A 25,840-nucleotide genomic window follows, 5' to 3' on the forward strand; every position below is an offset into this window, starting at 1 on the left:
GGTCACGTGGGGTCCCATTGTCACCACATTATTGCGACGGCTAAAAAGGGGCCACCAGTTGAAATCGGAGTTGGGCATTATTGCTGTGGGGGGGATCCTGCGAACAGGTAGCGAGATATCGTTTGCTATGCATTCAAGGTTTGAATCTTGTGGCCATTCTTGGATATGACGGGTTCGGGGACGCGCAAGCAAAAGGTCAATCTTGAGCGTGGTTCGATGTTGATGTACCTCCCTCCGCAAGGCAGCGTCCGAGGTTGACAAGCTAGTAGTACTCTCTACCTAGTAGGTAGCACGACAATGCAAGGCGTTGACAACTCATCAAATTCTCTCTGGCTCAGCTGAGGTCATCTCGGCATTGTCGGTGACATTCACCCCATGAACCAACCTGACCCCCTGTCCTGCTGAATTTCGATTGACGAGGCCTCCGCCTGCTGGATCAAGTTGGCTTCCCCGCTCAACGGCGCCATCACAGTGGCCTTTCCAGCGCCCTGCCTCCGTAGCGCGGTCCTGACGGGTCCTGACGGGTCCTGACGGGTCCCTGGAGGGCAAAATCATGGCGGGCACATCAGTTAGAGGTGCAGTAGTGGTCGCCGAGTGCCTGGATCATGTCGTGCGCCAAGACCAGTCAAGGCCAGACTGAGCGCAGCAGTCTGTCACTGCCCGAGGTACGTACCCTTTACCCTTTTCCTTAGTACAATTAGACGGGCCCGTCTGTTTCGTGCCACGACGCCCGCGAGTCTCTGTTCCCTTTTTCCCTCCTTTGTCTGGGCCTCATCACGAACTTCTTGACGGCACGGCACGTCAATTGAATTCGGGTTTCTTCGCTGATGCTCCCAGTGAGCTTGTACAGCCAGCAGCCATGATTTTGCGGTATCCAGGTCGCCTGGTGCGACGCCTTAACGGGCAGGTCAGCTTTGGTCACTTGGCACCTTGGACTGGCCCGCGGGTCCGTCATTGGGGGCCAAGCAGTGCTACAAGCAGGCTGCGCTTTTCAACACAGAGCGGCAAAAGGAGAGGTACGTATGGATGCTGATTTGTCTGTTTCTGCACACTCTATTTTTGTTTCGTTTTCGTATCTTTCTGGGGCCGTGATTGCATATTCGTTCTGCATCTGTCGCCGCGTTCAGGGGTCCAGCTTCGGTTTCTGGCATCTGCCCAGTCCGGCATCAACCCAAGCCGTCACTGAGATCGGCTTATGGCTTACATCGTGGTGCTCAATATGCACCTCCCATGCAATCCACGAGCCGTGTTTCTGATTTGCAATATTTGGATCTTTGTCTACATGTCTGGCAATGGCTGCTTCATTCCTGAGACCCATGGTCCTTCACAAGCAATGGATGCATTGGCTGCCATCCATGCCACTTCGTTACTTTACCATGTGGCAATGATCAACGTCCAATGTCGAGTGATAACTGACTGACATGGGCGAGTAGAAGAAATCCCCGACGATGCACAGGGTCAACAAGGCCCCAACTTCTCTGCAGAGCCCACCCTGCTGGCTAAGATGGGAGAGTCGGCTGCCACGACTTTTGCATCCATACTGGTGCTGGGCCTTGGCTTTGCGGCTGCTGGTTACATCTATCACAAGAGCTACAAGATGCTTGTCCTCTCCAAGATGACTCGTGCTTTTGAGCCTGGTGATCCCGTCCTCGAACTGGCCGCCATTGGCAAGGATGTCCCTCATCAGCCTGGTAGTTCCAGTGAGCACTGGATACCACGTCCAGAGCAGGAGCGTATTGACGATATTGTCATGGGACGCAATGTTGGACACTACCATCTTTTGATTGGTGATAAAGGCTCTGGCAAAAGCAGCATGTTGATTGATGCAATGCGCAAAAATGATGGCGACGGTGTGGCCATGTTTGAAGCACATGCCGACCTCGAAATTTTCAGGATTCGTCTCGGTAAGGCTCTCGACTATGAGTTCCATGAGGACTATATCGGAGGCTATTTCAGCGAGAGGGGTCCACGTGAATCCACGGCCTTGCTTGACATTGAGCGCGCCCTCAACAAGTTGGAAAAGGTTGCCATGCAGAAGCGACGAGAAAGGGGCAAACCACTGGTCGTCATTGTTAACCAGATGCATCTTCTTCGCAACGATGAAGATGGGCGAGATCTTATTGAACTCCTGCAACAGCGGGCTGAGCAATGGGCTGCCGCTAACTTGGTCACGATGGTCTTCAACTCTGACGACTACTGGATCTACGAGCGCCTGAAGCAGCTGGCCACCAGGATGGAGGTCCTCCCTGTCACTGACCTGCCCAAGCAGCAAGCTATCTCGGCCCTCCAGAGGTATCGTCAAAGATATTTCAGGGAGAATCTTGACAGTGCGATACTTGAGGAGATTTATGACAGGGTTGGTGGTCGTCTGAGCTTCTTGAACCGAGTGGCCAAGAGCAGAGATATGATTGGAACCTGCGAGAAGATCAAGGACATTGAGAAAAGATGGTTCCTCAACCAATGCTGGATCCTCGGTCCTGAGATGGATGACGATGTTATGGATCAGCAGAAGTGGGCGGTAAGTTGAGGCCATGCTGATTGACCCGGATTTGACATTGACAATTGTATAGGCCGCTGCCATGTGTCTGGCCAAAGCTCTGGTCGACAAGGAAGAGGAGATGTCGCAAACTTACGACCCCGATGTCGGCCACATCCTTCCTACGTATCCCTTTCATATTGCTCAGCAAATCATGACGAGATGCGACTTTATTCGGGAGCTCGACAGCCTGAACCTGTTCAGCATCACCAGCCAGGCGGATGTTCGAGCGAGCAGCGTTCCGATGCACCGAGCTTTCAAGGAGATTTGCGCTGAACCCAACTTCGAGAAGCATCTGGAGGGTACGATCCAGAGAATTGCCGACATTGAGAGTTTGGGCCGAACTCGCGAGCTGGTGGCCAAGGACTTGGTCCTGGGCGGCCAGTACGAGATCGAGCAGAACCGAAAGGGCATCACGGTGAAGCTCAAGGAGGCGGAGAAGGAAGACGATTAAACGCCTTCATGATTACCCTGGTCACGTTCCTTTGGAGAGAAGTCAAGACTAATGACGTTGTTCCTTTGTATTTGGATGGATGGTTTGGGAAAATCCGGGTCTCTCTGGAAACGGCTGGGAGAGAAGAGGTGAAAAGGCGCTGGTGAATGGATGACTTTGGTCTCTGGTGAAGCGACCTGTACAACAGCTGACAGCATAGATTTCCTTGGCTCATGTCGACACAACTGTTCAATTTCCCTAGAGTACTCGTAATGTTTAACAAGAAGTTATTTTGTAGTGCATCTTGGATCGTATCATTCGCTTGGGAGCTCTGGCAACGGCGCTTGGTGAGTTGATGCCTGACCCACAAGGCAGCAACCCCTGGTTGTCACGAAAACACCCAACACTGCAGCTCGCCTCAGGGTAACGCGCTGCCATTTTTTCCTGCAGCCCCACACCCTTTTTTCAAATCTCCTTACCCTACACATGTCCTCTTCGCGCGTGCTCTGAACAAGAGAAAAGACATCGACGCCTAGAAGCTCATCGATGTCGTCCAACGGCACCGGCAATAGCAAGTGGCCTGATTTCCGGCTTGCATCGACCCTCTGGTCCCTCATGGGCTCACCGTCCAACGGGCCAGATAAGCAAACTCCCACCGACCGTGCCGAGAATCACGACCACGACCGCGAGCAACACCAAGAGAAGAACCCAGAGGCCGACCGCGACGGCGAGCCGCAAGAGTCATATACGCCCGCCCAAGCGATGATGGATTCCGGAGAGCAGGCAATTGACGGCTTGGGCGGCTTCGATGGCTTCGAGCACGACCCCCAGGTCGACACAGAGGAAGGCGCGCAAGAAGACGACTTTGGCGCGCTCGAGATGTTCGACAGCAACGCTGCACAAGCTCCCTACTCCTCGCAAGTAAACGACGCGTCTTTTGACAACCGGGCCCCCGAGGCGATCATGGATGAGGATACACCTTCATCCCAGAACCGAAAATCCAAACGCGACAAGAAGGAGCGCAAGAAGAAGGAAACCACCACCGACAGTGCATCCCCCCAGATCCCGACCGAGGAAGAATCTTCGCGCAAGCACAGAAAGCCCAAGAGAAAGGCTGCATCGCCAGTCGAGATCCCCGACAGCCTCGGCGAAAACAATGCATCAGCTGCCGACCAGGCCCAGCTCCAGGAAGCCTCAGCTGTTGATCTAAACGAAGAAATCGCCGTCCCTGCTACACAGCCAAAGCGCAAGCGCAAGGCCTCTGATTCCACCGATGGGAAGCAACGCAAGAAGCGGAAGCCCCATGATGACGAGGCCGAGTCCGAAGACGTCGTGCAGGGAACACAGGAAGGTGAGGAACCGGTGACGGCTGAGCAACTCAACGGCCGCGACACTCAGGCCGCCTCATTTCTACACACCAGAAACGCGACTCGCGCGGATGCAATCTATGATGACATTACAGACGGTGCTCCCAATTCACCCAGCGATGCTCGCCTGCAGCTACGTGAAGCTCGTTCACGAGAGGGTAGTGCCCCCGTCAACGCACATCAGGACGGGATGGATGTCGATGCTCCCATCTCTCAGCAAAACCTTGGCGATGTCACCGATCGAGATCTAGGCACCGACTCATTCGCACTTAACGGCTCCGCCAACGCTGCTGACCATGATGTCGAGAACCTGGCCAGAGAAGCATGGAATGAGCATGTCAACGGACAAACTCACCCTGAAAACCAAGACCCCTATAGCCAGCCAGATATGGAGATCCCAACTTCAGCTCAGCGTCCCCAGGCCCACGATGTCTACGACGTTCCTGGCAGTCCCATCCAGACCCCCCATCTGCCAAGCACCGCCCCCAAGAGAACACGGTCTTCGGCCAAGGGTTCGTCGAAGAAGGCCAAGCCCACATACTTTGAAAAGTCGCCATCTCCAGAGGTACAGCAAGATGGACTTGCTCCCCTGCCATCACCTTCTGCCATGACATCCAAGCCTCGAGGTCGAGCTAAGAAGGCCGCGAGACGTAGAAAGGTCGAGCCCCAGTCATCCCAGCCCATGCCAGATGACGACGAGGAGGGTGAAGAGAGCAGTCAAGCGCGTCGCAACCGAATGTCCGGTTACACCCAGGGCCGCTTCAGCGACCAAGAGCTCGGTCGTATCGCACAAGCAGTTGAGAGCTACAGGGTAGAACACGACATGCAGCAGCACCAGCTCAACGAGATGATCCACGCCCCTGGAGGCACAACTGCCGGCGATGAGCATGCTGCCCTCTGGGTGCGCATCTTCGAGACTTGCCCGGACCGACACCGACAGAAGATCATCAACATTACTCGCAAGAAATTCCACAACTTTGTTGCTCGTGGCACGTGGACTGTTGAGCAGGACACTGAACTTCGCGACCTGATCGAGATCCATGGCACAAAGTGGTCCAAGATTGCTGCCATCATCAACCGCCACCCCGAAGATCTTCGAGATCGCTACCGCAACTACATTGTTTGTGGAGACTCCCAGCGAAAGGACGCCTGGGACGAGACGGAGGAGGGCAACCTCACACAGTATGTGATGGAAGCTATGGGCGCCATTGACGAGTTGCGACGCATTCAACCATCCCGTGAGCTGCTTAAGAAGCCTTACGAGGAGCTCATCGATTGGCAAAACATCAGTGAGCGTATGATGAGAACACGAAGCCGACTCCAATGCATCACCAAGTGGAAGGCCATGAACATCAAGACCCATGGTAAGGACAAGCTGGTATCTACTCAACCTGATGCTCCCATCACGTTCCGTCTGGAGAAGGCCCGCCGACAAATCCAGTCGATGCCTGAGGAGGAGCGTTACCGCATGATCATGGCGATCCAAAGCTCACCCGCCATGGAGGAAGCAAAGATTCCCTGGCAGCGGTTGGTTGACAAGCGATTTCGCAACAGCTGGCATCGTCCGACCCAGATGCTTCTCTGGCGACGCCTCAAGCAGACTGTTCCCAATTGGCAAGAGAAGAGCGTGCGAGACTGCGCCCAGTTTCTCACAGACCTCTACAACCAAAATGGCCAACTTCCCAACGTCGATGATGATCATTTCGACGACGCCGATGAGATGGTGTTTTTGAACACTATTCCCAAGGCCACCATCCCCGGCTCACAACACGCAAACCACAATGCCGATCCCGTTAGTGACGCTTTCATTCGCGAGGAGGGAGACGTTGAGCCCCAACTGGGCGAATACCCCATTCCCGATGAGCATATTCAGCCTGACTTGCCGATCGAGCCAATGGACCATGTCGAATCTTCTGTGCCCATGGCCATGATGGAGCCGGCCGCTCCCGATGCCCCTATTGCGCCTATCGAATCCACCGACATTGATATGGTTGATCCAGCTCTCGCCATGGAGCCTGTGGAGCCGATTGAGACTTCTCAGCCCGTGGAGGCTGCAGAGACGGCCCAGCCTGAAGAGACACCCCAACCTGAGGAGCCCACTGAGACTGTCGATTATGTCGAGCCCGCTCCTCCCAAGGCAACTCGCACCGCGAAGAGGACAGGAATGGGCAGGGCAAAGGCACCAAAGGCCCCCAAGGCCCCTCGCAAGTCGACAGTCAAGTCAACCCCTTCCAAGCCTACTCCCGCCAAGCGAAGCTCCCGACGTCACACAGCTGCCTACCAGGACCCTACTGAGGATACTGGGGCGCAAGCTGCCGAGGCACAAGAGGTTGAGCAGCCACGCCTGCGTAAAAGAAGGGTCCTCTCCAGGTTCCGCTCTATCAATGCCGTCGAAGAGGTTGACCCCAACGATTCGGATAGCGTGATGGACGATATGGAGGATCTTCCTGCCCGTGTCGCTGTTTAATGAATGACGGACGATGGTGAAGAGGGCAGAGGAGATGCGAGTGCCTCCTTTGAGGCTTAAGAAGTGCTTAGATTTTTGGGCCGGATTCAGATGGGGACTATCATAGCATGCATGTATGAGTAGCCACAGCGAGGAATGTTAGCGGAGAGCTAAGCGTGTAATTAGAGGTCTCTCAGGGTTGCTCTGCTCTACTGATTGGGGACAAGGAGACGTGTCAACGACATTGTTTTTGTAAGGAACCGTTTTTTCACGAACAAAGAACTTTCTAGTCACAATTTAAATTCATTATCATGAACACTGTGATTCTACGTGTCTTTGAGGGGGTCAAGTTGTGAAGTTTGTAAAGTTTTGGTATCATATCTCATCATGCCTTACTTGGTCATCTACTAAAGCACCGGTTTTGAAGCCCCCATACGGGGCAGATCATTCAAACACATCTCCTGCTCATACTCCACTGCCGGATATCCCATCCCTAAGCAAAGCCTTGCACCTCAACGAATCTCGGGGTCACGCATGAAGTCAGGGATAGAAAGTCCTCCGGCGCCGGGCTCATACTGAGCTGGATCCCTCTGCACACTGCTGACTCTGACCCGTCCAACGTCTCCTTCAGCACGGCGGATAGCGCCATCCACAAGGCCGACGGCGTCGCTGACGGGGTTTCCATCGCGGCCGGGGGCGAGGACGGACTCGTTGTCGAAGGAGTAGATCTTGATGCCGCGGAGGTGCGTGTCCTTTCCGTTCTGGTGGTTCTCGAGGATCTGCATCTGCAGGACCCAGGCGACGAGGGTGTTTCCGTCAGGATCACCGCCAGCGCCAGCGACGGGGACCTGCTGCCAGCCGACGGGGTTGTCAAGGGCCATGGTGGCGAACTCGATGAGGTTGTTCTCGCCGGTGCCGGCCTTGAAGACGACCTTGGTTGGGGTGTACGACTCGTCTTCATTGTAGTCCACGTAGAAGCGAATGTCGCGGATGTCGACGCGGCGGGTGAAGTACATTGTGAGCTTGTGTGGCTGAGGGCCGTCGGACCTGGGTGTGTTAGCTGGTGGTGCATACGAGCAGGTGATGAGGGGTGGAGACTTACTGCCAGTACATCTTGAGATCGTCGCTCTTGAGCTCTTCAACACCGTTGCCGGGCTTGTGGCTGCTGACGGTGAAACGGGCAAGGTTGGAGATTTCCTTGAGGCCAGCGGTGGCTGGGTCGATGAGATGGGCAACCTCCTCAACATCTTCCTCCTCGGCGGGCTCATCTTCCTCCTCGATGCTTGTGGTTTCGGCCTCGTACTGATCGGGAGACATGGCCTCGTCGTCGTCAATCTCTTCTTCTTCGTCGACTTGCTCAGCGCCTCGGTTGTTGTAAGGGCTGGGGATCTGAGGGGCAGCGGTGGTGCCGGGACGGGCCATGCCCAGGACGCTGAGGTCGGGCTCGGAGCCCGAGTCGTCGGAGTCGAGGAGAGGCATACTCAAGCGTGGGTGGTCGGCGGGCTGAGCAGCTAGCATGTCGTTAATTTCCATTTCAACTTCATCCATTGCCTGTTGGAGTTGTTCTTCAATGGCCTCGTCGATGAGATCGAGAAGAGACTCGTCCAACTCGACACCGTCAGTGTCGATCAAGTCGAGGTCTATCAAGCCGGTGCCAGGAATGATTGCACGACGCACGGTCTCCGAGTAGCCAGTTAAGTTCTCAAAAACTTCATCAACAGCGGCGATTTCCTCGTCAACGTAGATGGGAGCGTCCAGCGCGTCGATGGAGGCGAGGAACTCGGCCTCCTGAGCAATGGCCGAAAGATTCTCCTGGCCTGTGGAGTAGAGAGGAATGTTTGTGCACCGGCCTTGGCGGTTGAGACGACTGTTGCACTTGATAGGAAGTTCTTGAAGGGGAGCTCGCTTGAGGGGAGTGTGCCGAACGTTGGTGGAACGGCTGCGGAGAGCAGGCATGTTTGCGGATGGATTGCGGATTCTTCAAGTGATTGATGTAGAAAAACGAGCAATCGAAAGAGGTGATCTTGCGTGAAGAAGAATTGAAGATGTGTGAAGTTGAAGAAGATGGATTGGGTGGTGGAAAGTGCTGAGTGTGTGAAGTGGTCGAGGAGAAGAGCCAGAGATGGGAGAAGGGTGAGGACCTTTCTGGTGATTTTTGCAATCATCCGAAAAGGGAAGATTCCAAAGTCCAAATGAGGTCATATCCTCGATGCCAGTGACAGATAATCATCATCAAGAGCTTCAGGCGCATTTCAACTGGTAGATGCGCTGCATCCAGAAGCGTCACTTTGTATTTGCACTAACAGGGGGGTTGGCACTGGCAAAGGCTGCATGAACGACACTGCAACTAGCAGAGCAATGCAAGCGTGGGTCAAATACTTCCAAAAAGAGATCGGACGAAAAAGAAGAAGAAGAGGTAGACCTACTCACTTCTATAAAGCCGAAACGGGTTCGGAGGAGGTGCTCGACGTCGCCGTTGATCGGGAGGCTGATCGGGCGTCCGATGCAGCGCAGCAGGGGCATCAGGGGTTACCAGCGCCGCCGCGGGTGATGCCCCCTGGGCCGGAGGAAGTCTAGCAGGGCCGCTGGGAGTTCCAGCGGGTGAAGATGTGTTCGGTATGGTACCTCCAGGTCCTTGAGGGCTTGAAGCGGCGGCGGCGTTGGGAGTGGTATGGGCAGCAGCTACATGGCGGGCACGCCGCGAACCCCGCGTGATATCCATTGCAGCAACAGCAGCAGCAGGCGCCTGCCCGATGAACGGCAAACACGTGCAACGGTTTGTGGTAAAGGGGGCCTGCACTGCAGACTGGCTGTCCTATCCTGTCCTGTCACTGCAAGGCGGCAGTCAATCAATGTCAATGGCGACTGGCAGGACTTGCATGCGCAATTCGATTTACACGCGCGGGTAGGGGAGAAAAGTGACGTGAGTGGGTAGTTTGTCGTTGAAGCGTTGACGCGTGGTCACGTGTCATCTTCACACACCATCATCTGCTTCATCTCTCTGTGTTAGTGTCAACCTCAACACCATCTCAATCATCACAACTGCATGTCACCACTCTTGGGCATCACCGTCCCTTGCTTCTCTTGCGTGATCAGTTCCACTTCCCCTCAATGAGACAATTTACCCCTCATGACCTGATTGAAGCTCACTCAAGCGAGCTGTGCGCTTTCATCCTGACCCCAGAGTTAGGGTCCTTGATACCCCGCCAAACCAGCCTCTTTTGTGTCTCGCGGATGAAGCCATTCCCCTCCATCCCCGCATCCAACTACCTAGCCTCTTGGCCGTTGGTCCCTTTGAGCAGAAGCTAGATTCGACTCTTTTTTCAGGATTCGATCCAGTCCCTGCCACCGACCGCTACCTACGCGAGACGCATTGCCAACTTTGAGGTTGTCCTGCTGTGGGTCGAGAGCCACATTATGCCTCTTTCGGAGCCGAATGCGTCTCGGAGGCTTCGGGCTTTGCTTTTCGCCGCCACCCGGCATCCCATCACATCACGACGTTGAAGCCCAAGGTTTCCACTAACTGGCCCCAGATATCATCACGCCTTGATGATCTTCGATGCCGTTGCATTCGATTCAGAGTCTCCTTGTAGTGAAATCAACGAGGCCGGTTCCCATCCAGCCTCCCCCGCAAAGGCGCCCTGACCATGTCAGATAGCCAGCAAGCATCTCCTTACCTTGGTCCTGGGTACAGCATGTCTCAACCTTAACCTGCAAGACCGCACCAAGTATCTGAGTGAGGCATGCAAGTGATCGCGTGGTTGCGCGTCAAAGCCGCATTAGCGCTCAGTGACATGAAACGGCAGCTTCTCTGTGATCTTCCATGAAGAAAGGAGTTTTTTCCCCTTCCAAGTTGGCTTAGCGAGTTCCTTTGCTGCACGACCTACGTATGTCGTTCAACTTGAAGCACCGCCTGTGGGCCTCTCAGCCAGCCTCACTTACAGCCTTGATCCCAGCTCCTCCACCCGTAGCTAGCTCGCCTCGTCTGCCTCGTCCCATTGGCAACGATCTGGGTCTTGATTACAAGCTGCCGGCATCGTCGAGATCCTTTTGCCGCTACCGGCTACGTCATTCTCACCACGACTTATCTACCGGACCTCCCCGCTCGCCACGTCGGCTTACAGACCTTCAGGGACCTCCCATGGACGAGACCCTTCAGACTTTTCAAGATCCAAGCTTGAGCCCACCTTTTTCTTTCACGCATGCAAGTCAGGGCTCGCTCGCAGCCATCTCAGCTATTCTCTGCGGCCGATGCAATCTGGCGCCGAGGCTCCTTCGAATGCCTCCATCCCCACACTGGGACCTCCAACGATGTCATTTGCAAGGGTTGATTGAGAGAATCAGGGCCGAGTCGGGGTGATGGGTATCTTGGGGGAACCCTGAGTACAGCTTCTTTATCGAGAGCTCGAAGGCATAAATATCGAGGGCATCTCGATGGTGGCAATCATGAACCAACAGCTAGCAAAGCAGCAGCAACAGTAGCACAAGAATCGAGGGCTTCTCTCGAGTTCGTATTTCGGTTGATGTCTCTTGATTCTTTGCCCTCTATTGAAACATCTTTGAGATCCCCTACCCCTGATTTCGACATGTCCTCCCTACACACCCCCAGCGTCACCCGCTCAACTCGCAGTACACCTGCAGCCAATGTTTCTGCCTACAGCCCTCCAGGAGAGGCCATCAGCTCCCCAAACAATGACAGCGTACCCTTTGCACCTCCTGGCTCCCCTATAGACCAGCAGCCTTCACGAAACTCGGAAGCCGACACCATTGTACCCCTTCAGCCCGCTCCCAGCCATGAAGCCATTCGATCAAGACCCGGTTCTCGTACTGGTGCTTATGCCACTCCCAAAGGCGCAACTCGGTTCTCTCACGATGTAGATCCTCTTCAGCACTCGGGGGGTTCCATGAAGTCTCAACGACGTCGCTTCCGTGAAGACTGGGACTTTGACCAAGAGCCCCGTGACCACCCTACCCTTGGCGACTACGAGCGATACTGGCGCAATGAGGGTCGTCCGGAGCGTTATACCTCTCGGAGAAGCAACTGCCCTCCCCCGGCGTTCATGAACCGTCGTCGAACTGCGCCCCACGACTCTGATGAAGATCTCTACAATGATGATCTCCGCTACGCCAAGGATCCATTCGAGAGTACCCGAGGACGACGGCTGACGGATGAAGAGATGGGCTACCACCCAGGTCGTCTCAACCATCAACGCCGCCCCTCGTCAAGCCATGGTGTCAACCTTGCCTCAGGCCGCCTAGATTGGAACAACCTGACTGCCCATGAGAAGGCCCAGGTGATGCGCCTCCCCTTGACCCAGTGGATGAACTCCGATTTCAAGAACCACTTTGTGGCCAGTCTGGGAGAGTTTATTGGCACCACAATGTTCCTCTTTTTTGCTTTTGCTGGCACAGAGGTTGCCAATATTCAGTCCAACACCAGCGCCAAGACTACTACGGGAGAGTCGACCGGTTTCTCCGTCTCTACTCTGCTTTACATCTCCATCATCTTTGGTTTCTCTCTTATGGTCAACGTCTGGGTTTTCTTCCGCATCAGCGGTGGTCTTTTCAACCCAGCTGTTACCATTGCCATGCTGATGGTCAAGGCTATTAGCCTAACACGAGCTGTCTGCCTCTTCATCTCCCAGATTCTCGGTGCAATGCTTGCCTCGGTTGTGGTACTTTACCTGTTCCCAGAGGCGTTCAATGTCAGGACTACACTGGGAGGTGGAGCATCACTGGTTCAAGGAGTGTTCATCGAGGCCATTCTGACGGCTGAGCTGGTGTTTACCATCTTCATGCTTGCCAAGGAGAAGCACCGTGCCACCTTTATTGCCCCCGTTGGTATTGGTCTGGCTCTGTTCATCGCCGAGATGGTGGGTGTTCAGTTCACTGGAGGTTCTCTGAACCCAGCCCGAAGCTTTGGTCCATGTGTGGTTACTGGCACCTTTGACACCGAGCATTGGATTTACTGTAAGCCTTGAAATTCTTGATTAGCTTTCGAATACTAACGAGTAACAGGGGTTGGACCCTTTATTGGATCTCTCATTGCTGTGGCGTTTTACTGGTTTATCAAGACTCTGGAATACGAGGTGAGTCTTTTGCTCTACAGTATTGATGCAGTTTACTAAATGGATTATAGATGGCCAACCCTGGCGCTGATGGTGATGATGCCAACGACCCTACCAAGAACCCCGAGAAGCGTGCCGAGATCCAGGCAGCCAAGCCACCCTCTATCCAGTTCGGCCTGGGCAAATCGCCTTCGATCCGCAGCTGAACGTGCTTTATGAAGTATGACCGAAATGACTGCAACACACACGACAAGATGAACGATTTAAGTGATTGAACGTAGAAAGAAAACGATGGAAATGGAACAGTGGACAGATCAACGATCGCATTCGATGAACACACATACAAGACGAAAGACAAAAAAGAAGGGAAACTGCGCGATATGAAGGAATGATTTATGTACGCATGTATTTGGAGTTGCGGAGTTTTTGTCTGGCTTGCCGGCGTATTTGGCGGCCGGGAGTTAATGTCCTCCAGAGAAGAGGGAGGCCGTTAGAAAGGATAGACAGGCAAATCAATATATGGTGTATCCTTCACCGACTCTTTTCATTGATAACCTCTATTGCGTACTCCCGGTGATGCCTTCCGTAGCATAGACACCGCCGACATCGTCCCGTGCCTTCAAGCTCCTTTCCTCATTGCGCTTCTGTACCTGGACAACTCTTGTAGGGTGTTCGCATAGCCATCACAGGCAACTCATCACTCGGCACGCAATCAAACATCTACGATAGGCAGTTTCGCATCAAGGAGCATGAATGAGTTGTCAAGGTTGTTTTGATTGTGCCATCTCCGAGATTAAAAAAGTAGAGGTGAAAGAACATGTGTAGAGATCATGCCTGGACCCACGAACCACAGTCAACAGGCTGGACAAGCTCATCCCCCAAATCCACCATTTCCATCAGCGGCGAAATATTCCATTCCAAAAAGTCGTTGATGACATGATCCGGAGTTGTTGTAGGTTGGCATTCGATGGCCGCTCAGTGTTGGGTCACCCTTCAAAGCGTCGAGGTGATGTAGAGTGGTCTGTCTCTAGATGTCAGTGAGATGTCATGGGTTGATGTTCAGAGTAGCAGATATATACCTGATGAATCTTGTTGTTTCAATCTCCAAGTCGTATCATTTGCGTGTGGGTGATGACCCAAGTGATGCTTTAGTCGTCATCGAGGTTGAAGGCAACAAGGATGGGTTCCTCCACGTGGACAGAAATGATGATGGTCTCCTGATTCTGGCGGCGATAGTGTCGCCAGCTCCCGGCGGCGTGGATGTACACGGACAGGGAGAGCAAAAGGACAATGAAGATGGTGAGGCCAATTCCGACCCCGCCGTTCTCAGCGACTGGCTCCAGCAGGGGGTCGAAGTCGGAATCGTGCGAGTTAGCCATTGCGGTTGATTGGTGTCGAGTGTTGCTGACCTGTGTTTTGGGTGAGGGTTTGAGTGATGGGTGGAGTTGATATCTAGGCTGTCGAAGTGTTTTCGATATCGTGGTGAAGGAAGGGAGAGAAAGGAGATAACTTCGTGGAATGGAGTTGAGGTTTTATATGTCTATGGCAACAATAGACCTTCTTCTGGGTATGAAATGAATAGATCTAGATGTGTATGCCTTGCATTGTGTTGAATTGATACTCAGATTCGGCACCTGGTGGCCACTGACAATAACGTTGCGATAGGCTACGGCAGAACTAGCCCTGGTCAGAAATATCTCACTTCAGGTTCACTTCTCTTATGCAGTGCTTCTTCTTCCCTTTTAGGAATCCTCAGATCAACCTCCATTTATGTGCTTAGCACCGATCCCTAAAGTGTCCCAATCCACCCTGACACCGTCAAGGCCGCATCTGATGCCGGGCTGAGGCTTTCATTGTTGCTCTTGCGAGCCGTTCTAGGGTATATTTTGCCACCTTCCCTTGGATTTCATTACGAGCCTTAGTTGATACAAGTCCCAAGTCGACTGAAGCAATGGCTTATTGACTGAAATCTGATTTCTGGGAGTGGTTAATCCTTTCCAATGAAATGCTCTGGCTCACGAGGTACATTTCCGTTTCTGGGCATGAAATCTTTAGATCGATAGGAGAAGCATGCAGGCGTAAAAGGAGTCACGGTTGTATCATTCATTGACGATTAATTGTCGGTCTGGTAGGGGTAGGGTTCACAGGACAGTGGGTAAAGTAGAAACGACGTTGAGGACACATCCTGAGCGTTGCAACCGTCGAAGCAGTCACACCGACACACATAATCCGAATTATCACTCTCCTCGTCAACAAGCTCACTAAGAAGCCCCGTTGGCTCAGTGGTAAAGCGTATCACTAGTAATGATAAGATCACTGGTTCGATTCCAGTACGGGGCAAGTGAACTTGTTTTTTGACCTCTTCATCCATTTTTTTTGGTCGATCAAGTGATGTTGTGGATGAATGGTATCTGGAAACGCGTATCATTAACCGTCGATAATGGATGGGTTGTGTTATGCCTTGGCTGTTATCTTTTTGAAACATTCCCCTTCTGGCGAGTTCACGTGGTGGCTTTACGGGGTTGGGAAGAAGGCCTCATGGAAAATTTGATCAGGTGCTTCTAGAATCTGACAGGAACAAATGCTCAGACCGTGGGGGTTGGCCCTGGTAGTACAGGGAGGTGATGATATTGGGAGAGCGAAAGGGCTTGAAGTGACGCTGGCTTGGTTGAAACTGAGATGAAGCAGGACGAAGCGACATCTCAGAATACGAATCTAGACAGGGCGCCCTCGCATTAGAGTAAGTTGGTAGGCAGCAAGACGTCGTCGCACAGGATTCGATAGGGAAGCTCTGTCGCCAAGAAGAAAGTTTACACGAGCCAGACACGAGGTTTTGCGAATAGCATCCTCGTTCAAATATCCTACCCTGAACCTCGGGCTCGAGTGGTTGCGCAAAGTGCCTCAACCCCAATCAAGATAACCATCCTGGCCCCGTGAGAGATGAGATGGAAATGCTATGGTCAGGACAGCCATAGTTGGGCTGGTTAGATCCCGTGATGTGAGTGGCTCGTGATGATAGACATAGATAACTCAGGTCAGGTCCCGACGGCCACGTTCTGATGCACGGCAGCCGTGATGTGATGACCTCACAAGCGTATTTCATGCATACATGGCACACCACACTACCTTCCCCCAGACAAAAGCGGAGATAGGCCATCTGCGCGCGGGTGCTAATGAGCAAAAAGACGCATGCGGGTTACTTAGTGTCATGGGCATGAGCCCTCATGAGACCCTTGCCCCCTGGGGGAAGGACGCATTCATTAATGACTTTTTTGTCTGGAATGGGAACAGTTTCACGCGACGGGTAGAGAGATGGAATGAGATTGATTTCTTGTGTCAACTGGTCTCGGATAAAGCCAAGGGGGGTGTTTGGGGCAGCTCCAATCTTAATAGCAGGGCAAATTAAGATTGATGTCATACGCCCACTGGCCCCCTGGAATTGGGCATGTATTGATGGTGATGGGCACTGCCGAGCCGAGCTTCATTTGCCTCGAGGTTAGCTGAGTGGAAATTGTCATCTTTTGAGGAAAGCTACATGAAGTTTGAGGTCTGCAGCCGTGATTGGTGATGCACGTGAGATCCATGGGTTGGATGGTCGCCGATGACTGCTGCTGCTTCGTGCGTCAGGAGTAAAACGAAACACGGATACTGTAAAAATAGACGGGTTGGTTATTACGTCTCATGCGGTCCTGTCATGCAGGAGCGGTAACAGCTACAACAGCTATCGGCTTCTCCGCATCCGTCATTGATTCATCTCTCGCAGACGAGGAAATCTGATGATGGGGGCGTGTCAACACTCCCTTCTCTAAATGCTATCTCGGCTCTCATTTTACCATTTTCTCAATAGGCCCAAGGCAGGGGGCACACTTCAATAACCAGCCAATCTCGTGTCCGAGAGCCAATTGGGGCCTGGAAGACACATAGAGGTCGACTTGTCATCTGCGATAGCGTGCGGCTGTTGGCATGACGAGACTGTGAGGTGCGTGCATGATGCGCCCTCCTCGTTATCCTTTGTCCATTAATTAGATGGTTATGGTTACCTAGACAAAGGAGACGCCATGTCTTGGGCCCTTTTTTTCCTCCTGCTGACACTTGGATCCCCGAGGACCTGTCACTTGGGCACAAGTCTATCGCGTTCATCTAACAACCATGTAACTCACCTTCTAGTGTCTACCTACTCGATCGATGTCTTTGCTGATGATCATTCCCGTCTCCTTTTCCCATCTGCCAAACAAAACATTCACACCCTCCATGCATTGACCGCACGCCCCCTGAAGGCAGGTCGCTAATTCCAGGGGACCTGCTGCCCTAAGCCCCGCTGGGCAGTCCCTCTGAACCATTAACCATTAACCGCTAGGGAGTGGAGGGGTCCAGGAGCTGTCCCCTGGGCGGTAGGTGGGGGGAGCCTGCCGAGGGAGATGCGCCAGTCGCTAGCTCCAAGGTACTACCCGTCCCTTGGAACTTGAGTCGGGGATGCAGTACGGCCTTGGGAAGGTACAAAGTAAGTTGTTTCGGGGGGAACCTGCCGACCTTTCTTTCACCTCTACTTACTTTCAAACCTCCCTCCTCTCTCCCTCCATCTCTCATCTCTCCTTCATCATCAAACATCTTCTTAATTCCTTCCGTGATACCCTCATATCTCTTCGTTCGCATTATATCCTCCATATTCTAATCGCCCGCCATGACTCTCACCGATGAGGAGCTCGACCGCGACTGGCAGCCCAACGGCCGTCGCCCCCAATCGTCCGTCTCCCCTTTATGCCTCCCCATTGACGGTTGAAACGATGCCTTCGATGCACTCGTCAGTGGCGCGCGCGCAGAGCTAACCGTTACATCCTCGACAGAACCATCGCCCGTTCCTTCTCAGCGGAGCTGATGGACATTTTTCGCATCGAAAACTCACTGAGCGACCTGGACCAGCAAGTCCACGACAAGTTGGTCCACCACTTTCAACTCCCTGACCAGGGCGCCGATGCCTAACCTCGTATCTACAGGAAGCAAACTGTCGACAAGAACACGGAGGAGCTTGCCTCGCTTGAGGCTCGTATCCGTGAGATGGAGGACCGCCTCCGCCGCTCCGCTCCGGGCGGATCGCGACCCTCTCTGGCCCAGGTCGTCAACAAGGGCGCCGCCGACGACGACCAGCAGCACAACCAGAACCTTCAGGCCGAAGACGTTTCCAAGGATGACGCCAAGGCCCGTTCACGACCAGGCACCGCCCGCGCCACCCAGCAGGCCCCGTCCTCGGGCAACATGCCCCCGACCCCGGGCGCCAGTGAAGGTGAATACTATGTCGTCACCCACGCTGACTTGCGAGACGGGCCCCGCTGACGAAAAGATTGACTTTCAAGACGGAGACCATGAATAGAGAGCATAAGGACGACATTCGACTATAGGCCATTTTAATCTTCTCACAAGGCCCAGTCAAGTCTCAGGAGACCAAAGCACCCCCTGCCGCGGTGGATCTCATCTCACACGAGCATCATGTGCGGAGAAGGCCATCGAAACCGCTCACTTGTCTCAAGACCGGCTCGATGGCACCTCCGCGACCGGGGTTAGCTTCGCATTGTTATTTTGGATGTTCACGAATCAGGCCTGGGTGCATCACCAAACGTTCATGCCCACGGCTGCTTGTCATGTATACTGGTTGTTGGAGTTTCTGGGGACTCAGGGGAATCAAATGATCCCAGGCGCGCCCTCCCTCGGGCCCCTTTTATGTCGTTCGCTACGAAAGATTCCCGGCGTTTTATAGAGGCAGCATCGCAACATTTTTGACTACTACATCATTCATCCTCTCGCTCTCGGTCGCACGCAGCGCATCTGGCTGTTGCTCACTCGACGAGGTTAGGACATATATTTCGGATAGGGTTTGCTGCATGGGAGGATTCGGGAGGGGAGGGATTCCATCGTTTGGACGAGGGTGCATCTGGATAAGCGGTATCATGTGAGTGTCTTGTTGATCGACACTTGGAGTGATGGCAAGTGCATCACCATGTTGGAGTTTAATATGTCAATCGAGGCATCACTAGGTTTGTGTCTACCTTGATTATTCCACATAGGCGGGTAATACATGCTTGATTCCTCACACACTGCTCTCGTCCTTGTCAAGATTAACTGTCTCGATTTGAATTCAGTTGTTAACTCTAGCTTGCTGCGTCATATCGAAATGTACTATTACAATAGCTGACTTGTACCACACTTGGTCATAATTAGCAGAATTAGGTCCCACGCATGCCCTTCTTAAGAATATGTGCCATCAAATATCACTCATCGACATCGTCGAGATGCTTGTTGGCAAACCCAACCCTGTTGTTCTCCAGGTCGAAAGCAACGTACAGCGCCTTGAGCACCACGTCACCAAAGATGGTGACGCCGCCAATAGCATCAGCGCTCTGCATGCCTCCCCAGCAGTACTCTGGATCGTCCTTGACAGGTCCGTAGTTGAGGTACGACCCGGGAATGGTCAAGATGTGCTCTGTGCTGGGTATCTTGAACATCAGGTCTGGCAGACCGTCGGCAAACTGGCAGGGAAAGGTGAAGGAGTTGTCGAGACGAGGGTCGACGCGCATGCCTGGCACATCGTACCAGTATAGAGCGGCAAGAGAAGGGGGTATGAACAACAGCGAGGTCCCCGTGTCGACGGTGGCCTCGAACGTGTGGGCGAACCAAACACGACGCTGGCCGTTCCAGGCTGTCATGTCAAAGGTCACGTCCCAGTGAGGACTGTCCTCGCGCGTGTTGACCCACGTGATGTTGTCCTTGATCCGACTCTCGTCGATACGACCGAAATCGAAGCGGCCCGTGGCGTTGCGACGCAGATCAGCGGTGAAGACTGGGCTGTCAAGATGGGGACGCAGCGTATCCAGCAGAGAGGGAGTCTGAGGGCTGACGTTGCTGGAGAGGTTCTTGGCGAGGCCCATGATGCCCGTGATTTCGGTGCGGGTCTCAAACCGCATGGCGACGATGTGCGCTGACTGGATGGCTGCGTCCTTGAGTTCGAAGCCGCCCATGCGAACCGTGTCGAGATAGACACTGCCATGAGCATGGGAACCGTCGACTGAAACCACGAGTTAGAGATTTGACCAGACACCGGTGAGCAAGCCAGCCACACTTACCATAGGAAACATCCCACGTCGCATCGCGAAGACGACGAGAGGTCCTGGACATGTTGGGCTTGTACTGAGGGGCCCATGGACCCTCGGGATTGAATCGATAGACGGTGTCGGAGGATTGCACCCAGCTAAACAGTCAGCAGAAAGTCACTACAATAAACGCGGGCTTCATACAAGTCGGCGGATCCAGTGTCGATAGCAATCTTGACCGTCTGAGGAGGGTTGCCAATCTTGACGTCGGCGATGTAGATGGCATCGTTCTCGAGAGGCTCTACGTTCACCTGGCCATCTGCACACACCATCAACACCCCATTCATATCGATACATCGCATGAACTTACCATCATCAAGAAGAGAAAGGCCCTCCAGGGTCTCTCGCGAAACACCACCGCCCCATTTCTCCTTTGCAGCCACGAGCGCCTTGACAAAGCTAGGCTTGGAGCCACTGCGCGTGCTCGCCTCGAGAGAGAAGCCAGCAGGAACCTTGCCCACAGGAACCTTGCCCGCAGGCGCGACCAGGGCAGTAGCGAAGCTTGCCGCAAGGAGCGTGACGAGCAAAAGAGGGCTTCTCATGGTTGGAGAATATTGTATAGATAGGCTGGCGTGTGTGCGGGTGAAGAAGGTGAAGCGGGAGGGTTGAGGAAGAGGAAGGAGCGACGGATGGTAAACGGTTGAGACAGGAGGGTTTTTGATTACCTGAGGAAAGGAAGGTGGGAGGAAGAAAGGAAGGAAGGGAATTATACGGCAAGAAAAAACGATGGTTGGCAGTGCAAGGCCAGTGAATCACTTAGAAACACCATCACCAATTACCAAGTACCACGATCCGCTTTAACAACTCGCCAAGATGTTTCTTTTACTTCTCAAACTTTCCATCACGAGGTCAAAAAGGGTTTCATGTCCTGTAGGAAAAAAGAGAGGCAATCAAATATAAACATGCTCTTCCCGTGGTATGACAGTCGCCTCATCTAGACGACCTCTTTTACCCCCCTTACACAGCACGCGTTTCTTGTATCTCCTCAAGTCCTGTTTGTAGCAAACAAAAAACGAGAGACGGGAACCTGCTTTTTTCTCCTATCCGCGTCCCCGGTAGCAACGATGCTACACAAGCACAACTTCAGACACGCATATGTACGATTAGAGGTGCAATCTTGGTAAGGGGGAAAAGGGGGGGAGGAGGCCTCGTGGAGGAGATCTATGGTTTCTCCATGTGCAAGTACAATTGGTAACAGAGACAGCATGGCGTTGATACGATATATGAAAACCCACGAGGCAAACTTGGGCGGGATCATCGGTCACGGGGAACGGGACTGGGGAGTTGATGACGAGTTTTTTAACCCCCGTGCGAGCCGTTGCCGAGGACCTTTGTTGATGACATGTCGGACGGGGAGTATCTAGGGATGGGATGCGTTGACTTCCATGGAAGAGTCCGTCAAGTGACCGAGACAAGATACATTTCACCTACAATATCAGAGAGCTACGCAGGTATCATGAGATATCGTGACTATGTCCTCATTCAAGTGTCTACTTGCTCGTGGCCAGATGCTCTATCAACATCCGTACCGGTATCAATCAACTCCTACAATATCAACACCAAAATGGTAGGTAGGTAAGTAGCTTTCCCTTTTGGGCTACAAAAAATAACAATCAAAAAATCAACTGGGCGCCGCCATCTATAGCTCGTCATGCGTGGGCTTCTTCTCTCCCTCCTCCTCACCCTTCTTCTCCCCCTGCTCGTTCTCCTTCTTGAGCTGCGCTTTTTCCCACTTGAGCTCCTTGATCAGCTTCTCCAGCTGCTCCTGGTCAAGCTCTCCGTCCTTCATAAAGTCCTCAGCGTTGAGCTTGACCGTCTCCTGAGACGCGTCACCGCTAGCCGTCGACGACGACTTGCTCTTCTTGCTCTTCTTGGCCGCCTTGGCGTTCTTCTTGGCCTGTCGCGACTTCTCCTCCACCTTCCTAGCACCCTTCAGGGCTACCTCCATGCCGGCCTTCTCGAGCTTCTCACGCTTGGCAATGAGATCCTTGAGAAGGAGCACGGGGTTCTCGACAGCGCTCAGGGCTGCCTGCTTGACCTCCATCTCGCTCAACCACTCCTTGGTTGATTTGTGAAGAGTGATCACCTCGGTGAGGTCCTCAATCACGTACAGAGGAGGAATGGGTCCCTTCTCCTTGATGACGTCCTCCATCTTGCGAGTCGTCGTTGTCGACGCGCTGTCCTCATCCTCGAGGCCGTCAAACTCGCCAGTCTCCTTCTCGGCGGGAGCCTCAGTGGTGCTGGACTTGATCGCCTCAGAGGCAGAAGCAGAGGCTGAGGCAGACGAGTGCCAGCTCTCGTGCTCCTTGATCTGTCCCTTGATCTGCTCAACAAACTCTGAAGTCTTTTCCAAAATGTCCTTCAGAGCAGCGATCTGCTCAGGGCGCTTCTCAGCCTCGTCCGCCCTCTTCTGAATAGGGGCAACGCGGTCCTGGAGGACCTTGAGCTTGGCCTTGAGCACATCCTTGGAAGCATCGGCTCCATCGTCATAGAGCCACTCGCTGGTTTCGCTCGAGAGCTCAGCTAGCTTGGTCTTCTCCTCCTCAGTGGCGGCGGCGACGAAGGCGTCGTTCTCAAGGAGATCTCTAATCTTGTAGGTGTATCCCTCAAGCTGGTTAAGGGCCTCCTCTCTCTGTAGTCGGGCCTTGTCGGAAGCGGCAAAAGCCTTGAGGCGGTCCTTGGACTTGGAAATCTCGGCCTTGGTGAGATCGGGAATGCCGACATTCTTCAAGGTCACATCCACGGGAATGCCAACAGTCTCCCTCTTCTTGACGTCAGCCTTGACTTCTTCAGCGCTGCCAGAGGCCGTAGTCTCAGCCTCGGACGAAGCGGATTCGGCGGATTCGGTAGAAGAAGAAGCCTCCTCGGAAGCCTTCTCCTTCATCTCTTCCTCAGAGCCCTCGACCTTCTCCTCTTCCTTGAGAGGCTTCTGGTCCTTCTTTCCGAATCCAAAGAGGTTCTTGACTCCATCCACGAAGCCGTCCTTGACCTCGGCCTCGCACTCAACGGCGGCCTTGACGACCTCGACCTCGCCGTTCTCGCTGCTCAGTCTAACAGCGAGCTTGAACTGAATGTCCGACTCAATGCACGAAGGGTACTTCTCCTTGATGGCCGCGAAAGTAGCAGTCAGGTTCTTGGTGGTCAGGGTCTTGACATCCTTCTCCTCAGAACCAACCTGCTGGTAGAATGTAGCAGTAAAGTCTTGGTCGTTGGTAAAGGTGACCTCCTTAGGGGTACCCTGGTGAGACACAGCAGACCAGAGACGCTGGTGCTGAGTCTCCTCGCCGGCAGTCCACTTCAGACCAGCTGGGTACAAAGCACCCTCCGCAATTCGGATCTCCTTGACACGGAAGCTGGGGCTGAGCTCGGCGGCCCTGAAACCGGCACCAAAGACGGCGGCTTCGTCAGAGTTGACGTTGGTTCGGATCTTCTCTGGGGTCCCGGCAAGCTTCTCAAGAACCTTCTGGACAAAGGGAGTTCGGGTAGCGCCTCCGTTAAGAATGATGGAATCAATGTCGATAATGTCAAGGTTGGCCATCTTAAGGGCATCATTGACGACAACGGTGATCCTCTCGGCGTGCTCCTCAGCCATCTCCTCGAACTGAGTGCGGGTGATCTTGTACTTGAAGTCAATGTCCTCGTACAGGCCCTCGAAGCTGGCTCCGGTGTTCTGGTTGGCGCTGAGGACATGACGAAGCTTCTCAACTTGGTTGGAGAGCTTCGCGACGGCGCGGCCGTGGGCCTTGACGTCCTCGGCGGTGACAGAGATCTTCTGGGCGCCCTTGGACTCGACAAACTGCGAGACCATATCGTCAAGGATGAGATAGTTCAGGGCATCTCCACCAAGGGTTCGGTCCCAGCCAGCGCCCAGAACCAGGACCTCCTGGACGGTCTTGTTGTACTTGCCAATGTCCTTGACGGATCGGCTCTGGAACTTCATGATAGTAGCCTTAGTAGAGCCGGCGCCCATGTCGAACACTAGGTTGTACTCGGGCTTGGATCCGTTGCTGACGTTGGGGAACTCTCGGCTGGTGGCGTAGTTGAGACCGACGGCCAGACCATCGCTGACCAGACTGAGGACCTTCAGGCCGGCGAGCTCAGCGGCGGTCTGGACGGCCCGCTTCTCGTCAACGGTGTAGAAGGGAGGAACGGTGAGGACGATGGAGCGGACACTGGTTCCGTCACCGGCAGCCACCTCGGCGTTCTTCTGGATGCTCTGCAGCTCCATGGCGAGCAGCTCCTCGACCATCCATGCCTCAACCTCAGCTGTAAAGGCCTTACTCTTGAAAGCAGCGGTGCCACGGGTGGCGTGGGCCTCCAATTGGAGGGCGGGGTGTCGGGCAGCGTACTCCTGGACAATGGAGTCCTGTGTGGTGAGACCAAGGATGGTCTTGAGGTTCGGGTAGACGTCGCTGGGGAATCGAGAAGCAAGGGCCATGGCGTCAGCGCCATAGGCCCTCTCGGGGTGCTGGCCTTTCTGGGGACCATTTCGCGAGGGCTTGAAGACGACGGCCGACGTCTCTTTTCGGCGGGAGTCCTTTGTCAGGACGATCTCGAGGGGGATGCCGGGCTTGACGAGGGCGGCCTTGATGAACTCTGTACCGAGATCAACGCCCAGAACGGCGGCGACGGCAAAGACGTTTGTGGCAAAGAGGAAGACGGCCGCCAGGAGCGCCTTCAAAGGCGATACTCTTGAGGACGCCATCATGGGTGGTTTTTTGGTGGGGGTGCGCGCGCACCAGATTCTTTGGGGAGCAAGTCTTATCAACGAGGAACGCCGCCTCTGTAAAGCAATAAAAGGGAAAAAAGGAGAAGACGATTAACGTCTATGGTAGAAAAAAAAGAGCCGGAAAGTTTCGTTAAAAAAAGGTTAGTAGGTGAGAGAGGTTGATGTGGCCTCAATGGATGGGTAGGTTGACTCTCCAATGGGGACAACTTAAGGTACCATAGCAAGAAGCCACGATGGCTGTTAAAGCTTGTGCAAATTTCCAGCCACTCAAAAGAAAGAGGACAGCTAACAATAGGTACAGATTGGCGCTGACGTGCCTTGTAATGCGAGGCTGACAATCGCGATAAGACCACAAAAACTATCTATTGGTCCGATAAGCTCCCTTAGATGATCCCCTGGTTTCGGCCTCGTCTTGGCGCTCAACTCGCTTGACACATCAAAGCCCCAGGATTCCCCAACCAAGTCCCGAGCCGTGGCAAGTGGCTCAGTTGCTGTTCAAAGTTCATGATCTTTGGTCACAGGCAGAAACCCGTGGATAAGTGCGTGTATCTGCGAATTGGCCAAGGTGTTCTCTTTGGAAGAGGCAAGCTACGCTTAGTCGGGCCGCAAAGCCCTTGTCTACCGCGGGTTCTCGCACCATGGATGTCCGTCCACCAAGCTTGAACCTGTAGCCAGGAGAGCTTGCATGATGCATTCCTGCAGCCGATTATATGCAATCTTTCAACGTCAATAACGGCAGAAATATCGTATTATTCCGGTTTCAATAAAGGCACGATGCCTCTTGCAACAACATTTCTCTCCTCTCCTAGGACCACGTTGCTATAAGTCGGTAGGGGTTGAAAAAGACCCGACCCCTGGCCAATTGAAACCCCTCCAAGGCTCCCCACACTTTTCAAGACCCCTGCGAACCCTATGACGGCACAGGTCGAAGCTCAAAATCAGCCCTACGTCAACGAGCCACATCACGATGCTCAGAGCTCAAGAAGTGCCCGGGTTGACCAATGCCTTGTCAAATGAATGATGCTGGATCGATAGTCACTACCATGCGCACTGAATAATCACATCTTGCTTTCAAGTCGAATTGTCTCACATAAATGTCATCACGCGACTCAGCCCGAC

General features: G+C 53.6%; 7 protein-coding genes and 1 non-coding gene across 8 annotated transcripts; 4 read left to right on the forward strand and 4 right to left on the reverse strand.

Annotated features, from left to right (window-relative positions):
* Positions 1 to 605: 605 nt before the first annotated feature.
* Positions 606 to 6,803, forward strand: LRP88_03255 (uncharacterized protein; the record flags this gene model as incomplete). Its single annotated transcript, XM_083239883.1, has 7 exons — positions 606 to 665; positions 913 to 1,016; positions 1,128 to 1,207; positions 1,434 to 2,518; positions 2,571 to 2,954; positions 3,038 to 3,118; positions 3,492 to 6,803. The coding sequence occupies 7 exons, from the start codon at positions 606 to 608 to the stop codon at positions 6,801 to 6,803; spliced, it is 5,106 nt and encodes a 1,701-aa protein (XP_083105013.1).
* A 491-nt stretch (positions 6,804 to 7,294) lies between these two features.
* Positions 7,295 to 9,504, reverse strand: LRP88_03256 (anaphase promoting complex subunit DOC1 domain-containing protein; the record flags this gene model as incomplete). Its single annotated transcript, XM_083239884.1, has 4 exons — positions 7,295 to 7,829; positions 7,885 to 8,599; positions 8,659 to 8,721; positions 9,213 to 9,504. The coding sequence occupies 4 exons, from the start codon at positions 9,502 to 9,504 to the stop codon at positions 7,295 to 7,297; spliced, it is 1,605 nt and encodes a 534-aa protein (XP_083105014.1).
* Positions 9,505 to 11,368: 1,864 nt separating this feature from the next.
* On the forward strand, positions 11,369 to 13,056 carry LRP88_03257 (aquaporin-like protein; the record flags this gene model as incomplete). Its single annotated transcript, XM_083239885.1, has 3 exons — positions 11,369 to 12,752; positions 12,801 to 12,871; positions 12,922 to 13,056. 3 exons carry the CDS (start codon positions 11,369 to 11,371, stop codon positions 13,054 to 13,056), a joined length of 1,590 nt encoding a protein of 529 aa, XP_083105015.1.
* Positions 13,057 to 13,998: 942 nt separating this feature from the next.
* LRP88_03258 (uncharacterized protein) lies at positions 13,999 to 14,229 on the reverse strand (the record flags this gene model as incomplete). The annotated part of the gene is made up of 1 exon (XM_083239886.1): positions 13,999 to 14,229. The coding sequence occupies one exon, from the start codon at positions 14,227 to 14,229 to the stop codon at positions 13,999 to 14,001; it is 231 nt and encodes a 76-aa protein (XP_083105016.1).
* An 889-nt stretch (positions 14,230 to 15,118) lies between these two features.
* Positions 15,119 to 15,190, forward strand: LRP88_03259. Its single transcript has one exon. It is a non-coding gene; the product is annotated as a tRNA-Thr (tRNA).
* Positions 15,191 to 17,531: 2,341 nt separating this feature from the next.
* Positions 17,532 to 18,218, forward strand: LRP88_03260 (uncharacterized protein; the record flags this gene model as incomplete). Its single annotated transcript, XM_083239887.1, has 4 exons — positions 17,532 to 17,593; positions 17,695 to 17,784; positions 17,845 to 18,131; positions 18,202 to 18,218. The coding sequence occupies 4 exons, from the start codon at positions 17,532 to 17,534 to the stop codon at positions 18,216 to 18,218; spliced, it is 456 nt and encodes a 151-aa protein (XP_083105017.1).
* An 895-nt stretch (positions 18,219 to 19,113) lies between these two features.
* LRP88_03261 (aspartic peptidase domain-containing protein) lies at positions 19,114 to 20,534 on the reverse strand (the record flags this gene model as incomplete). The annotated part of the gene is made up of 4 exons (XM_083239888.1): positions 19,114 to 19,907; positions 19,966 to 20,029; positions 20,097 to 20,251; positions 20,303 to 20,534. 4 exons carry the CDS (start codon positions 20,532 to 20,534, stop codon positions 19,114 to 19,116), a joined length of 1,245 nt encoding a protein of 414 aa, XP_083105018.1.
* Positions 20,535 to 21,631: 1,097 nt separating this feature from the next.
* LRP88_03262 (Hsp70 family chaperone LHS1) lies at positions 21,632 to 24,697 on the reverse strand (the record flags this gene model as incomplete). The annotated part of the gene is made up of 1 exon (XM_083239889.1): positions 21,632 to 24,697. The coding sequence occupies one exon, from the start codon at positions 24,695 to 24,697 to the stop codon at positions 21,632 to 21,634; it is 3,066 nt and encodes a 1,021-aa protein (XP_083105019.1).
* Positions 24,698 to 25,840: the final 1,143 nt, after the last annotated feature.

This window comes from Fusarium phalaenopsidis (genome assembly GCF_050370095.1).
Source record: "Fusarium phalaenopsidis strain FUZ10S chromosome Unknown contig_32286, whole genome shotgun sequence".
Classification (NCBI taxonomy): domain Eukaryota; kingdom Fungi; phylum Ascomycota; class Sordariomycetes; order Hypocreales; family Nectriaceae; genus Fusarium; species Fusarium phalaenopsidis.